Below are 16,301 nucleotides of genomic sequence, written 5' to 3' on the forward strand. Positions count from 1 at the left end.
CATCCAGAGGCATCAAATTGACTAAAGTAAGGCTCCTAGAATATAAAACAAACTCAGGATGGGCAGCAAAAATATAAGTGAACCAAGGCTACCAATATCCTTGGCAACTAGCCACAGAAGACCAACAAGATAAAGCAGGAACCAGCTTGGCATTTGTGTGCAATATTAGCCCATATTTCTCCTTGCATAAAGAAAAAACACATCCACATGAAGCAAATGTGGTTAAAACAAATGCTGACAACTGGTTATAAATTAAATTAGTGGCATTCTCCTCATTAGTTTATGCTTATATAGGGAAAGGACCTTAGGCTGTAGTTAAATGGGACAATTTAAGGTGGTTCCAAAAAATTACTATAAGCCTGGATTTCTCTTTCTGATATCTTTTCTAGAGAAAATACATATGCCTAAAATAATCTTTTCTAGACCTACATCTCTAATATACAATTATACAAACATAAATTTACTTATGGGGACACTAGGACAAAATATAAAAATTGATACAGGCTTTAAAAAATGCAGGAAATAGAGGTACAGTATATATGACTCTGAAGTGACCTTGGGCATATTAAGTGGATGAATGATCACAAAAAAGAACAAGCAAATGCAGTACAGAAGGAAGTGAGGTCATCAAAAATAAGATGACCGAACAGTGACATATTTATTCAGCTACAGGAATAAGTTCTAATGAGGATGAATGGTTGGAATCCTGGAACATACTAGTAATAGAGCAAATGATCATGGCCTCAAAGAAATCCTTGTAGGAAAATGGGAATAGAAATAGAGGCTTACCAAAGGAATTGGACTTCTTTCCTTTACAAATAACTGATTTTGGATTATGCAGTTTTGATACCTTGTTAACTGTAATCCTTTAAAAGACTAGTTTAACCAATGCTGTGTGTACCGCTGGAAGTTACAGATCTGCCAAACTCAACTTATTGATGCTCAAATCACATTCAGCCTCACCACCTTCATCGAGGTGTGCTTTTTGTGTCTCACAGCTTTGTGTGTCTAAGGCTTTGCATGCGTGCCTGCCCCAAAACACGCACACTAGCAGTCAACAAAGGAGAATGGAGATTATATATTTAAGGATAATATATACCTTAAATGTTTTTATAAAGGAATGATAAAATTCTAACCTCAGTTAAAGAATGAAATGAATAATATTGTAGGATCTTCAAAATCTTTCTTTTAATATATGAAGAACTCAGACAAAGTGGCAAAAGACTATACTAACTTGAGCAATAAAACATATGAAGATAGTGGAAAAGCTGAGATGAAAACCCAGATTTCCTAGCGCTGGGAGCTGGGTGTTATTCCTTTCATTTCACTAGTTCTCAATCTTAGTATCTTTACTTTATAAACAAATAAAACACAACAAAACAACCTTCTCCTTGACAGAGCAAATAATTTAAATAAGTATATATTTGCATGTCTATTGTTATGTTTCAGAACAGAGCACAAAAAGCTTCTTTTGGTATATTTTAAGGGTTTAAACTGCAGAAATACTGAAAGGCTTCCTAAATTCTTCACATACAGGTCACTGAGAGAAAAAGAGCATGAGAAGTGTGTGTTGCAATGTCAGGCCTTTTCCCTCATCATGGCTTTCAGTGTTTTTATTATTTCTTTAAGAGATGGAAACACCACTCTGATTTTGTAGAGCCTATGTTGCAATTCAGCATCACAAGAAACAAGCTTTCTTCTTATTTGTATGAAATTTAAATTTTGATGTATTATAGACTTTTCTGATAAACTTTTCCATTGCCTACTTTATTACTACCAGTTTTAGAAAAAAGCCATAGTAGGCTCTAAGGTATCAAATTTTCCAATCTTGAATGAGTAATTTATTTATTTATTTTTATTTTTTTAATTAAATGTATTTGGGTGACATTTGTTAATAGGATCATATAGGTTTCAAGTATGCATTTCTATGATGCATAATTTGTATATTGCATTATGTGCCCATCACCTAAAGTCATCTTCCATCACCATGCATTTGGCACCTTTTACCACCCCCAAGTCCTCTTCTATCTGGTAACCACCAGACTGTTGTCTGTGTCTGTAAGTTTCAGTTTTACTAGTATATCCCAAATATGAGTGAAATCATATGGAATGAGTCACATTTCATTTGTGATTCATGCTGCATGATTCTTATGAATCTGATATTATTATTTCAAGTAAAGAGACCGAGCTCAAAAAACGTAACAAGTATTAAATGGTTCAAATCTAGACTCATCCTTGTCACTGGCGAAATTTCTTTTTGTATAGTTCTTTGGGAAAAAGAAAAACCCTTTTATTAACAAGATGAACATGCATTTAAAGATGATATGCAAAATACAGGAAGACTTAAATTTAAGCCAAAGGCTGTTTCCTATTCATCACTGAATTCTCTACACTTAACACACCAGCTTAACCACTAAAATTTAGTGATACTTATTGAATGTTTACTATGCGCTACTAGCTTTAGGTATAGCCTATTAAGCTCAAAAAACAAATCTTTAAAGATGTTACAATAATTATTCTTATTTTACTGAGGCTCAATTAGATGGACTAACGTAATAGGACCACAACGAAGTTGGGTTTCCAGATGAAGAAGTTTGGTCTCAGTACCTACAGTATGAATCCACTTTTCAGCGTTGTTATTGAAAACACATGTGAAGTGAAAACAAAAAGGGCCCAAGTCACCTAGAGGACTTTGTGACCACACTCCTGTGTCTTTTTCATCTAACAACAGAAATGTAATTTAGAGCTGATTTTAACCTGGGGAGTGAAAAGCAATTACTTTAGAGTTGATGCTCTCTTGCTCATGTCAGTTCACCACCTAGAGGCCATTTTTACAGCTTATCCTCCAAATCACTACATGTAGGGAATTATATCACATCTGACAGGACTCTTTTGCAGCACCATAGTTATCCCCATTATCATCTCTTTTCTGATAAGCTCCATCAGTTTTGTTGCTGAACCATCACTCACTTTTCTTCTAAGACTTGATCTTGTCTTTTGCAAACACACACACACACACACACACACACACACACACACACACACACCATTTTCTAGACCATTTATGTATCCCTGGCAGAAAACTTGCAAGAAGGGATAATCTTAACTAAGGATTAATTTTTTCATCAGAGATGAACATATTTTTAAGTGTCAACTGGAAGGTTTTCTTTATACAGATGTAGGGAAATGGATTATATTGCCAACAAAAAAATTGAAATGACTTAATATTTAATAAAGAAGTTCTTTGAGATGAGAACATAACAGTAGTGCTCAAAATTTCCATCCTATGAAAATTTTATCATCAACAACTTGAGAATGCCCATAAATATAAACTACAAAAATTTGTTTGAAAATATTGAAGGGTTTGGGTCTCCTTAAATCTGTACTCCATAATCTGTGATCTATAATTTTCGAAGACGTTGAGTAGAAAATGACAGTATTGTGCAACTTAAAATATTTGACAGCATTCAGTTCTTCAACCTAAATGGAAAAATGGTCAGCCCATAATTTCCTGAGAGGCACAATAAGGAGAAGCAGACCCACCCTACGTAAAATCGTACAGAATCATGCAGACACACCAATACAAAATTAAATCCGACTTCCACCTGAGAATTCAAGAAATGTACTACCTTGCCCCAAACAGGTAAGAATCCGATTACCACAAGGATGGATAGTTACCCATGGCGAAGAAGGGGATTCCCAGCAGGGTGGAGTTGTACTTCCCATCCGTGATGAAGAAGATCCCTGCTGCTGTGACGATGGAGATGCACACTGTGAGCACCCCCAGGAGGCCTAGGAAGGGCTTGCTGCGCAAACAGTCCTTCATGGAGCTGGAGAGGGTGGCTGTAGTCAAGATCAGCACAAGGCTCACCAGGACCTTGCTCCTGGCCAGGATGCTGGTCTTATGAAAGTCTCTCCAGAGGCTAAAGGATGCTAAAGAGTAGAGCTGGAGTTCCTGGTGCTCTTCCTGGAGCTTCCTCATAAGCTTACAGAACTCATTCTCCCACTTCTCCCCTATGAGGTCCTGGGTGGCAGAGCCATAGGTCTGGAGGTAGTAGGTGATTTGAATGGCTCTGGCTGACTTGACCCGTTGGTCCTTGCTGTTTGGCACTTCTACTACCCCGCCCAGTTGGTGTCCAATAAAACTGTTCCTCCCATCCTTGAAAACAGAAAAAAAGGGAGACATAAGTTACAAGAGAGATGCATTTTCCAGAGAACAGCTTCTTATTCTAAGTGAAGGAGAACAAAGAAGGCAGAGATGGGCCTTAGCAATTGTGGAACTGATGTGGGTGGAGTGACATGTTAGATTTTATGTTTAACCTTTTGGAGCCACATGGGATACCATGCAAGATGATCAGGATTAGAAAAGATGCAAAGAGTATTATGAAGCTCTTCAAGTCTTGCCACATGCATAGGAAATGTGTATAACTATTATTTTGATCTCATCCATATCCTCATTCCCACCATTTCCTTCTGTAACAACCCATTGTAATTCCTTAATGAGGATCAAGTTTTATGATTCAGTTTCAGCCAAAAAATGAAGCATGGTATGAGTTAATATTTCAAAAGTTAAACTAATTATTCATTTAATAAATATATGCTAAACTTTTTAGGGTTAACACACACACCTACACCACACACATATAGACACACAAACTTTACACAAATACCCATACTCATCCTTTATATTCTGGGAATACAACTACATATCACAGAACAAGTAGAAGTAAATATTGTTTTTTTATAATTAATTTTATAGTGTTGAAATGTTTTTTTGAAATCTGATATGAACACCTACTCACTCATTATAATTTTCCCTCCAAACACATGCTTCAGTTTTATCGTAGGTTGACCTCTTTTCCATAGAATACAGTGGACAACCCCCCTAAATGAGACTACTAACATTTTAGGTGCGTTTGTTAAAAATCATCACAACTTCAGAATTTCACATAAGGTAGAATAGACAAGATCATAAGAGTAGGATATTTATCCCTCCTGTTCCAGGTACTCGTGAGGCAGACACTGATTCCCTTACCACTTAGAACAAAATTCATGACAGCCATTATTACATTTTAAGTAGTTAGTTTTTGTTTTCTATGTTTTGTCTTGTTTTTGCCACATTGTCATTTACTCTAATGCCAATGGCTGTCAGATGAAATATTGAACCCAATAGCTGGTTGCAAGATGAAATATAACATTGAAAATGGGCTTCAGGTACTGAGTGGGACACATGTATGAAGGCCAATTTATGCCATAGACTGTTTCTGTTAGATCAGGCAAGCCATTTATCTCATGAGGATATAAAAGAGTAGATTCAGAGCAGAAAACAAATCTTTCTAGAAGGATAGTACAGAAGGGCAATAAACCAACAATGTCATAACCATCGTTATTTTCACCAAACTATTATTATGGACTTGTTTAGTACAGACACCTATATCTGATGTTCTTGTTTGTATTTGTATTTTTAACATGCACCAAAAGCAACACAAAAGTTTGAGAAATTTACAGAGAGTATAAATGTTGTTAGTAGCATCATCCCGAATTAAGAGAAAAAAATTTCATAGTCATTCCACATACCCGTATTTTCCCCACATGTTCAATAGAAATAATCTTTCTGTTTAACTCAATCTGGCCAGCTGTAAATGAACAATATATTTCTAAATAAGAATTTGATTTAGTTTTATTTTTCCTTTGCTTGGTTTATCTCTTACTTCCAGTCATCTTTTTTCCTTATAAATATCAAACTAAAATTCCAGCTGTAGGTTCACAAAGCTCTATCTCCATGAAATCCTGTGTGTTCTTCAATGAGCTGTCAGTAAAAAGTGGAAAAGCTTTGAGAAAGGCATGAGAATCCTGACTCACACTGAGAGATTGTGAAATATAGTTTCCTGTCTTTCAGTCCAGGAAACATAGATCCTTAATTAGGCTTGTTTACTTTTGTTTTCAGCTTGGTATAATTTTAAGTTCCAGTCTTGGTTTCTACTTCTTTGAAATCCCATCTGTGATGTTGAGTTGTGCTTTTGATTATTTGAAAGATTATTTTAAAAGCTGTACGTACTGCCCTAACCGGTTTGGCTCAGTGGATAGAGCGTCGGCCTGCGGACTGAAGAGTCCCAAGTTCGATTCAGGTCAAGGGCATATACCTTGGTTGCGGGCACATCCCCAGTGGGGGGTGTGCAGGAGGCAGCTGATCGATGTCTCTCTCTCATTGATGTTTCTAACTCTCTATCCCTCTCCCTTCCTCTCTGTAAAAAATCAATAAAATGTATTTTTTAAAAAAAGCTGTACGTATTCACTTGAGAATGTACAGTTCCATGTATCTTTACTCATTTCCATAACCAAAAATATTTCTGAGGGATCTTTAGCTGCAGAACAAAGATTTATTCATCCCTTAGGCCTCATTTGGAGATTACAGTGGATCAAAGAAGGTGCAGGTAATGTAACTGGACAAAAGTAAAAATTTAAAGAAGGCAAATACAGATTATTAAATAACTAATCTTCATTGGCTTTGGCTAACAGTTCACACTTCTTTTGAGGTGGTCTAATTTTCATTTTTTTTAGTTCATAAAAAATATGGTTTCATTCCATTATATTCAAATCAAAGCAACAAATAGAATGAGTTTCTCTCTCTTAATTTGCTTTACCCCATGAACAAGAACAAAATAAGCAAGGTCTTTGGATGTCCTTGAATTGAAAGCTCTATTGAATGGTTCACATTGGAGACAAGCCATTGGTGCCATCATCGTACTCAGTACAGTCTTGAGAAATATACTTTTATACATTATTTGTAAAGGGAATTCTATTATTTTGTAAGGGGTGGCAGAAGAGTTATTCAGTTTCCTAAACTAACCAGTTCATAGGTGCCTCTATGTAGGAGAAAAAAGGAAAGAATATCACATATGTTGTAATTATCTTCTGGACATGTAAGAAGGTAGGTAGGCTTAATAGAGAGAACACATAATCAGGAGTCATGTGCTCTGGACCACTCTGTGCATCTCATTCTAATTGGATAAAAAAAAAAAAAAAACCCTTATCTGGTTCATTTCCCCTCCTAGCGTTCCATTTTCATATTTATAAAGTGAGTGGATATGAGCATATGAGTAAATGTTTATGATACTGAAGACATTTTCAGCTCTATCCATATATATAGAAGGCTAATATGCAAACTCCCTAGGGAGTTTGACCATGAGACCAGGAGTTAGATCGCTCACTATGACATGGGCTGACCACCAGGGGGTGGCGTGGAACATGGCAGCGGGGCGCTGAGGGAGCAAGGGAAGGAGAAGGCAGGGAGGCGGGGAACCTGATTGGCCCTGATCACCAGCCAAGCCTAGAGACCCTAATCGTACATGAATTTCGTGCACCAGGCCTCTAGTTATTCTATGAAAATACTGTCCAGAAAGCTACTTTGAAGAGATCTAAATGTCAGAATGATATCATTACAACTAATAGAGCCATAAATTGATTATTTTTACATTCTACTCCACCCATTGGGTAGAACTGTTTTGTTTAATTAAATAATCAACTAGAGGCTCTGAGAAGACAAATCTGCCAGTCACAGGGATGAATACAAGGTTCCAACTCAACTGAGACAACCTCAATTCCAGCACTTTCCAGAGTTCTATGGGGTGATTTCAGGGAAATCAGGCTGGATCCCATTCTCCACTAAATGTTCTTTATTATTAAAACTATCTTACATGAAGATCCCCTTTCCCCAATATTTTCCTCTCCATTAAACCAACAGCCAACCATTTAACACATGGTGATTCATTTTCCTCCTTTCCCAGTGAAACCTCCTACACAAATTCTGAAATTCCTTAGAGTGCAGAATCACTTTTATGTCTCAATGAAGATAAATCTTAAAATAAAAATATGACAAGATGGTAGCATATTACTTTCATATGCTCTCCTTTTTCAGTGTTTCACTGAATTGAACTGTCATTATTAGGATGAGATAAATTGGAGTCCCCAAGTCATATCCTGTGACCACTTCCACTCCTCCTCAATATGTTTTCCATATTAAAGGTGGAACATATTTCCCCAGTTCTAAATGAAATCACATAATTTCTTCACTTAAAATCTTCTAATAGCTCCCACTTGAACCAGGAATAAAATAAGAACCGCTTACCAGGCCTGCAAGGCCCTGCATGGCTCATTGCTGGTTGAGCCCACAGACCTCTTCTCCTACTCTTCCACTCTTGAATTCTGCACCAGCTTTTCTGCCTTTTCACCTATTCCTTGAAGTTAATTCTCACTTCATGGCCTTTGCACCAACCATCCCCTCCGCCTGGAATGCTTTTCTCTATTCTTATGGCTACTTCCTCATGGAGAGCTCAGCTTCTAATAAACTATTTGAATCATGTAGTATAAACTAGACACCTCCTTCCCACCAATCATTCCCTCACATGGTCCTATTTTATTTCCTTCCTACTAACCATTTCTACCTGAAGTGACCTTTCTGTGATCATTTAATCATTCCTTTTCTGTCTCTTCCAGGAGAATGTGTGCTCATTGAAAGCTGGCATGTTTCCTATCTTGCTCACCGATAATCTCCCTGGGCCTAGAACAAAGCTGATGTATAGTAAACACGTCATAATATTTAACTCAGTGAGTTCACTCAGAGGTGTGGTAATATTACTTTTTAGATACTACTTTGCTAAGAACTGGAGAAGTAAGAGACAGCTCAAAGTATCTGGGGACAGTAGGACCTCAGATGAAGAGAGGTATGCATAGAAATTAGAGATGATACAGAAGAAAACAAACTTTATCCTTTTTTTTTCAATCTGCTTAGTTTAGTGAAATATTTCCCCTAAATATTTTTCCTCTTCTACTTCCTCTGCACATTAATAATGTGCAGTAAGCTTCTCAATGGACAGGGGGACTTAGTGAGTAGCCAGAAAAAGGATTTGTATGCATTATGGTTGGGACAAAGAACAGCATGAGATGTTCAAGGAACTGAAGGAAATGATGGGATTTGAGACGAGAGAGGAAAGCAGGGTCTTTTCTGTAAGGGACATGGGAGACATATTGAGTTGGACTTCATTGTCCTGTGGTAGGAAGCCACTGGTGAGTTTTAAGCAGGGGGTATAGCATGCTTTACTTTTTGGGAGTTCTCACTCTTTTACACTGTGGAACATGATTTAGGGAGTCAGATGACTCTAAAGGAAAGAGCTCAGTCAGAAGGTCTCTGCAGTATTTCTGGTTCTTGATGCAGCATGAATAAAATGTCAGCTGAGTCAGTCCCTGGTAGGTAAATTGTCCCAAGGTGAATCAGTGGAAGTACAGGTCACAATGCTGTCTCACGCCATGAAGCATCTCATCACATTATCTCTCTAGGAGCAGTAATGCCAGGGGAAAAATATATCTTGGGCTCTTTAGGTCTTTTTTAGTTTATAGTTACTACTTTTAGTTTATAGTTACTACTTTGTAGCTCTTAAAATTACTCCCATGCAAGCTACACTTCCAGAGTGGAAAAGAAAATTAAACTCCCAGAGATATAATCAAAGAATAAATTCTTAAAGAGATACAAGAGGAAAGAGACATTAATGCTATAAAAATTGTGCAGAAAATAAATTACTTGGTGATGCTTTGAAATTATAGGGAGTAAGTGTCATATCTGCTCAATGTATGTGCTAACTTTACATTAAAATACTCGCTATGACTATAAGACAATTTGGAAACTCAGCTCCTGTCCAAGGCAATTGTAATTCAAATTTCATTAATATTTGATGAGGTAGACCCTGTAATGGTGTTAGAAACTTTTAGATGGTCAGTTGCCTTTATTGTTGACAAGAATACCTTCCTACGTATGGTAGATAGTGATATTTCTAAAGGAATTGTATGGGTTTTTTTTGTGTGTGCTTTTTTGTTTGCTTGTTTGTTTAAACAAGATTTTTCCTCGTGTGTATTTCTTAATTTATCCTCTGATTTATTCTCAGTATCAAGTATACACATAAAGTGGGATTAAATAAAATCATCAACCATCTTGAATTTTGTCTCTAGAGCTTCATGTTTAGTAGAAACACAGAGAATATGGAGAAAGCAAGTTCCTAGAGGATCTTTAGTTAAAAAGAAAAATCAAGAGTCATGTTCAAAATGAAGGCTTTAAGGCATTAAAATGCTCTGATAAAGAATAAATTAAATTCTTATGCATATTATTAAGCTAGGAGAGTGCAATCATATATTTTTTGTGTTTTTTTTTTTATTCAAAGAGGAAGGTTAAAAAATAAGGTTTCTGTGTTGCTGAAATGAAATCTATACTAATAAAAGGGTAATATACTAATTAGACCAGGTCAACTGGACATCTTCTGGTCGTCCTGCCTTCTTTCTAGACAAAGCCACGGTGGCAGGGGCTGAGGCAGAGGTGGTTAGGGGTGATCAGGCCAGCAGGGGAGAGCAGTTAAGGGCAATCAGGTTGGCAGGGGAGGGCAGTTAGGGGTGATCAGGCAGGCAGGCAGAGGGGTTAGTCACCAATGAAGACACAGAGGCTGAAGAGGGGGCAGAGTTTGCCACCCCAAATATGCCTCTTTGAGATATGGATTATTTTAAGTTGGTTATTTATAAGGTCCAGAAGGTTCAGGAAGAACCTTTGACCTTACCTCTAACTGCCTTAAAAAATTTAAGGTAGAAGATCTGGTCCAGAGAGGATCTAGCACCATAGATAACTATAGTTTAGTCTGGGAACTAGCCAGGCCCTTCAATCAAAGTCCTTTCTATGTCACACTGTCTCAAGATGTTCCAGCAAACATTTGTTTACTAAGCAACGATTTTCATCTCCCAGGTGAGATGAATTGCCTTATTTTCCTTGGAAGTCCCAGACCCCTACCTCCTCTCCTTAGTCCAGAATGTTACACATATATAATAGTCCTTGAATAATGTCATTTTAGTCAATGCCATTTCAATATATCATTGATGAAAAAAAAAAAAGTAATTCCTAGCTGGGGCCACTGTCTGTATGGAGTCAGCACATTCTCCCCATGTCTATGTGGGTTTTCTCCAGGGATTCGGGTTTCCTTCCACATCCCATAGATGTGCAAGTGAGGTGAGTGGACTTGTCTAAATTGTCCCAGTCTGAGTGAGTGTGGGTGTGAGTGGCCCTGCGATGGAAGTGCATCCTGTCCAGGGTGGGTCCAACTTTTCTCCCTGAGCTGCTGAGATGGTCTCCAGACACCCATGACTCTGAACCAGAATAAGTGGGTAGGAAAATCATTATCTTATTTTTTAAATGTTTCTTAAATATATGTATTACTCTCAGTTATTTGTTTTGTTTTTGTTAATCTTCACCCAAGGATACTTTTTCCATTGATTTTTAGAGAGAGTGGATGGGAGTGGAGGAGGGAAGAGAGAGAAAGGGGAGAGGGAAGGAGAGAGAGAGAGAAACATCAATGTGAGAGAGACACATTGATTGGTTGTCCCCTGCACAACCCTGACTGGGGCTGGGTATAGAACCTGCAACCCATGTACCTGCCGTTGAACAGGGATCAAACTTGCTATCCTTGGTGCTAGGGACAACGTTCTAACCAGTGTGCAATGCTTGTCAGGGTTGTATTGCTCACATATAATTTAATGTTTAATATCAGAAATGTTTGGGGTCTAATTTAAAAGTTTGGTGATGTTTTTGTGGACAGAAATATGCTGTAGGAACCTAATTCTTGTTTATATCAATTAGCCTATAGTAAAGTTGGTCTCATTATATATCATTTCACTTAAAGTCACATTTTCCAAAAATCAACTGTTAAGCAGGGACTTAATGTACCTCATTTTGCCTTACTGTCTTTGGAATTTTCATGCTTACGTGAGTTCCCCATGTGTACATATTAAATTTTAGTTTCTCTTGTTAATCTGCCTTATGTCATTTTAATTATTTGACTAGCCATAAGAACCATGAGGGAAAGGGGGTGGTATTTCCCTCCTACTTCCCCCACAAGGGCCAAGTAAGAGAAAACAATGTGAGTGAAGTCATACAGCTCCTAAATGACACAGCTGGTCACTTGATTCCTCTGACTCCCAATGCTCATGCTCTTAACTCCACTGAACATATGTTTGAATAATTTATAGATATACTTGAATAAAAGGAAGCATATAGCACTTATGCACACAGACTCAAGAGTTCAATGGTCTTGCTTAGAGTCCCAGCGTCCACACTGACAACTGTGGAACTCTCTCAAACTCTCTGGACTTCAGGTTTATTATTGGTTAACATAAGAATCCTAAGGGATTGTGAGGGTCAAGCATGTACACATAAAACATTTAGAATAGTGCTCAGAAAGTATTGGGTGTTATTCTTATTAGTATATATCATGAATTAAATATTTGAGTGAGACTGTCTATTCACTTAGCCATCTAAGATTATTCCACATTTGTCAGCAAATGACTGAAATAGGACACCTGGTTGTAAGTTCCAGTTCTACTACTTTACATCAGGGCGACAGGGGACATGCTGTTGACTTCTCTGAATGCCAACTCCCTCATCTCCAAAATAAAAGCTTTGGCTTACATTCTCTCTAAAGGTCTTATTAGCTCTGTATTTAATGATTCATCTGTGGCAAAGTCATTAGACACTGCAAAGTAGGCTGGAGAAATCTGCCCTGAGGGGGAGAAAAAAAGAAATAAGAAGGAAGGAGAAACACTGAATGACCCATGTTCATTTCCATAGAAACAAGGTTTTCTTCTCTTTAAATCTGGACCCAATAGCTTTTTTTCCCTCTTTCTTTGAATAGTTTCCAGGGAGAATTCTTATCAAACAGAAAAAGATCAAGAATTTGCCCCATTTTGCCTAGATGTAAATCATCTCTCAGTAGCCCAGATGAATTAATTTATTTCTTAGTAAAATTCATTTTAGCTTCAGTTCTCTATTTTATGAGTATCATCTCCCCTGTATTGATTTTACTTAGGATAAATATTTATAATTTCTCCTTACTTAGGTAAAATATTTACACAAATTCAGAAACAATGTGTGGAAGTAGAGCTAGAGTTTACATTAAATGTGAGGCATATAACAGTGAACATTTTGTTTCTTTGTACCTCATATCTGTGACTCTATCCCAAAAATTTCCATAAGAAGCAATATTACTATTTTATGTGTCTTTCACAAAGGAATTGTTATCATTTAATTAGCTAGTATATTAAGATTAATAAAAGGAAGAGAGCATAGGGAAGGCCAGACATTATAAGGGGTCATCTGGGAAGCTTCACTAGGAAGCTACAGCTTCACACAGCATTATTCCTCCAAGGGGATTAACTCCCCTCCCTTCCCCAATCTGGTGTTGGATTGTTGGGAGAAGAAGGGGGAGGTAGGCACATGTGTAGTGAAGTGGAGCTGATACAGTGAAAGTGCTAGGCTATTAGTCTAGCCTGGGGGCTAGGGGGTAGACCCCATCAGAAATGAGTGAAGTCTTGGAAAGTTAAAATTCCCAAAGAATTCCCACTCTTCCTGTTCCTTTTTCTCTCTTGCTCCATGACTAGCACTCACCCATGAATTCAGGTATTCTCTCTTCGTAGACATGTGACCTTAAGCAAGGCCATGCGGACCCCACATGCAATGGACTACAAGCTAAGCTAGCCAGATGCTGAACTGGACTGGACTTTAATATGACACAGAAACTATGGGCAGTGGCCTTAATTCTGGCCTGCTGAAGACAAGATTGAACTTCTTCCATGGTGGGAGGAACAGAGATGGGACCTTGGAGGGGAGCTCCCCTAATTTTACATCACCAATAAAGCTTTCCAGGAAACCCCATGCTCCCATGGGGACCTCAGGAAATTCTTTTCTTCACAACACCCCAAGATCTCCATTTCTACTGATAACTGAATCGCAACCATTCATGGGCAAGTAGTCCATATCTAAGAACCTTTAACTCTGATGCTGGTTACATAAAGGAAGACTATACATCCCTCTTGTGGGAGCATTTCAGGAATGCAGAAAGGCCCTAAATAGAGGGATTGAAAGTCTCCTCCTCCAGGACAGCCTTCCTTGTGGGTTAAGAAAGTTCTCCAACAAAGACTCTAATTGACAACCACATACTCTCTAAGGCCTGTGACATCAGGGCCATCAGTGCCTCTGAGTGGAAAAGTAGATCAGACTAACAACCTATAGAGGCAAACCTCAGAACAGAGCTCAAAACATCCTCACAGAAATGGGAAAGTTAAGGCAAATCACAGGTATAGACACTGCAGGTATATACATGAGGCACTAATGTGGTGAGTTCCTGGAGTTCCTAGGACATGACACACAGATGGAAACAGGCAAGAAGAGCAAAGGTATTCCTTTACTCAAGAAATATTCAGTGAGTGCATGCTCTGTGTCTCTGTGTCAGCCAGCTATGAAGGACAGAATGGTGAACAGCTATAGTTCTTACCTTCAAAGAGCCTATGGCTCTGGGTGGAGTGGGGGATTGGGGAAGATAAATAAGCAGACAGGCATTTAAAAAATCATATATATATTTACAGTATGGTACTGGTTAACACAAGATGGTAAGGTAGTACTAAGAATGATTCCCGGCCTAGTAAGGACTAAGAAGACTTTCCAAAGAAGGTGGCAAATTAGCTGGGACTTGAAGCATGAGTGACAATTATCCAAGTGCACATGGAAATTTGGTTGGTGGACTTGGGGAGGAATGGTCTTCTTCCAGACAGAAGGAAAAATATGTGCAAAGGTGTAGAAAGGAGAGTAAGCATGTTGAGTTCCTGGAACTTTGAGAGTAACTGAAATATACAATGGGGGCTACCGAGAAGCAGTGATATGGAGATGGGTACTGGTAGTGAGTATGGAGATTTGCTTATTTAAATGCTCTCTTTACCAGCAGTGTGAAGAATAAACTTTTGGTGTGTATTGAGGATAGAGATGGGCACTAGATAGGGGGCATGAGGTCATTTTTTGCCCTCCTCATAGCTTTGTCTACACCAAGACTTACCTAGCTGATTGTATGAGCATCAAAAAAAAAAAAAAAAAAAGACTTTTCAGATCTTATGGAATGCACACTATTCTGAAAATAAATTTTCCCCATACCCAGAAGCAGCATGTCTTCTGGGATGCTGGTGAATTCTTGAAGAACAGTTTACATGCAGGGATATTTGGAAGTGGTCTACTTCTTCTAATGATTCCCATAAATCTAATAAATTTAAACAATATCTGTGTTGAGAGCTTGGGAAGGTGAATTGTTAGTCTATGTGTAGAAAACAAGAGAAGGGCAAATAAATGAAAGATAAAGTCTCTCTCCTGGAAGAGTTTATAATTTTGTTATAGAAACAAATCACAGAAATAATAGGGCAAAGAAAATGAAGCAGCATAGAGCATTATAACACAGAAGACATCACCGAAGAATCAAGATAATTGCTGAGAGCTGCAAGAATTATTTACATATGGCATGATCTCAGCCATGTAAAAATAAATATACACATATAAATATTCAAAGGAAATCATCAACATTTTAACATTGGCTCTTATTTTGTATAAAATTATAGGTTGTGTCTATTTTCGTGGTTAGTTGGGCTATTTTATATTACATATATTTTTTAAAACGTAGGTACTCATCCACAAAAAAATAACAAATGTGTTAAGGGAACTGAATAAAGGGTAGAGAGGAATGGGAGGGATAAATTAGATACAACTACTAATCAAATGTCACTTCTGCAGTTGGGAGATGAGAGAGGGCCAAGAATCAGGACTCCCTTATTTCCAGGCTTATGTAATAAGCAATCTGCCTTGTGGCATCTTAGTGAACTTGAGATATGATGGTTCATTCTTCATTAAGGACTGTGATTTGGTCCATTAAGATGTAATGAAGAATGAACTTGAAGTTATAGGTTAGTCCACAGCAGATTCTTGGGTTCTAGGATATTGTACAATGCTAACACACACTTAAGTCTGGAGCTGATCTGACCTTGCACTTGGCTATGTGTTTTCTTTTCAAATAAAAGATTCTGAGGACCATGGTAGCTCAGTATCGCTTTTCTTGTATTGAACTTGAATTCCACACTGGCCTTCATGGGGTTCTTTTTCATTTTTGTCTTTGTATCCTTCTTTCCCATGCATTATTTTTCTTTAATTTGAAAACAAAGGACAAATTATTTGACCCAATGAAAAAAATTTAGGGTATGCATAAAGCATCATTTTAAGTAAAAGCTGGTTTATTTCTTTCTTAAATTATCCAGATAATTGTAATTGCAAAGGTCTAGATTATGAGGTTGATTAAAACTTTCAGGAAATAAGCTATTAATCTGTGTAGCTTGCAGATAATGCTGCCATTTATGAACTCCATTTTTCTAATTTCTATTTTGCTTTGATTTCCAAGATTATAACC

At 37.6% G+C, this 16,301-nt stretch overlaps 1 protein-coding gene across 4 annotated transcripts in view; it reads right to left on the reverse strand.

Moving 5' to 3' along the window:
• PTCHD4 (patched domain containing 4) overlaps nt 1-16,301 on the reverse strand; it is a gene marked incomplete at its 5' end in the record, with an annotated part of 186,474 nt that overhangs the window by 120,757 nt on the left and 49,416 nt on the right. For all 4 annotated transcript variants that reach the window (XM_080667000.1, XM_080666998.1, XM_080666999.1 and 1 more), the window contains one exon: nt 3,679-4,159. In XM_080667000.1, the coding sequence (XP_080523126.1) occupies nt 3,679-4,159 (481 nt within the window). The remainder of the gene's footprint in view (nt 1-3,678; nt 4,160-16,301) is intronic.

Source organism: Plecotus auritus (genome assembly GCF_963455305.1).
Source record: "Plecotus auritus genome assembly, chromosome: 4".
Classification (NCBI taxonomy): domain Eukaryota; kingdom Metazoa; phylum Chordata; class Mammalia; order Chiroptera; family Vespertilionidae; genus Plecotus; species Plecotus auritus.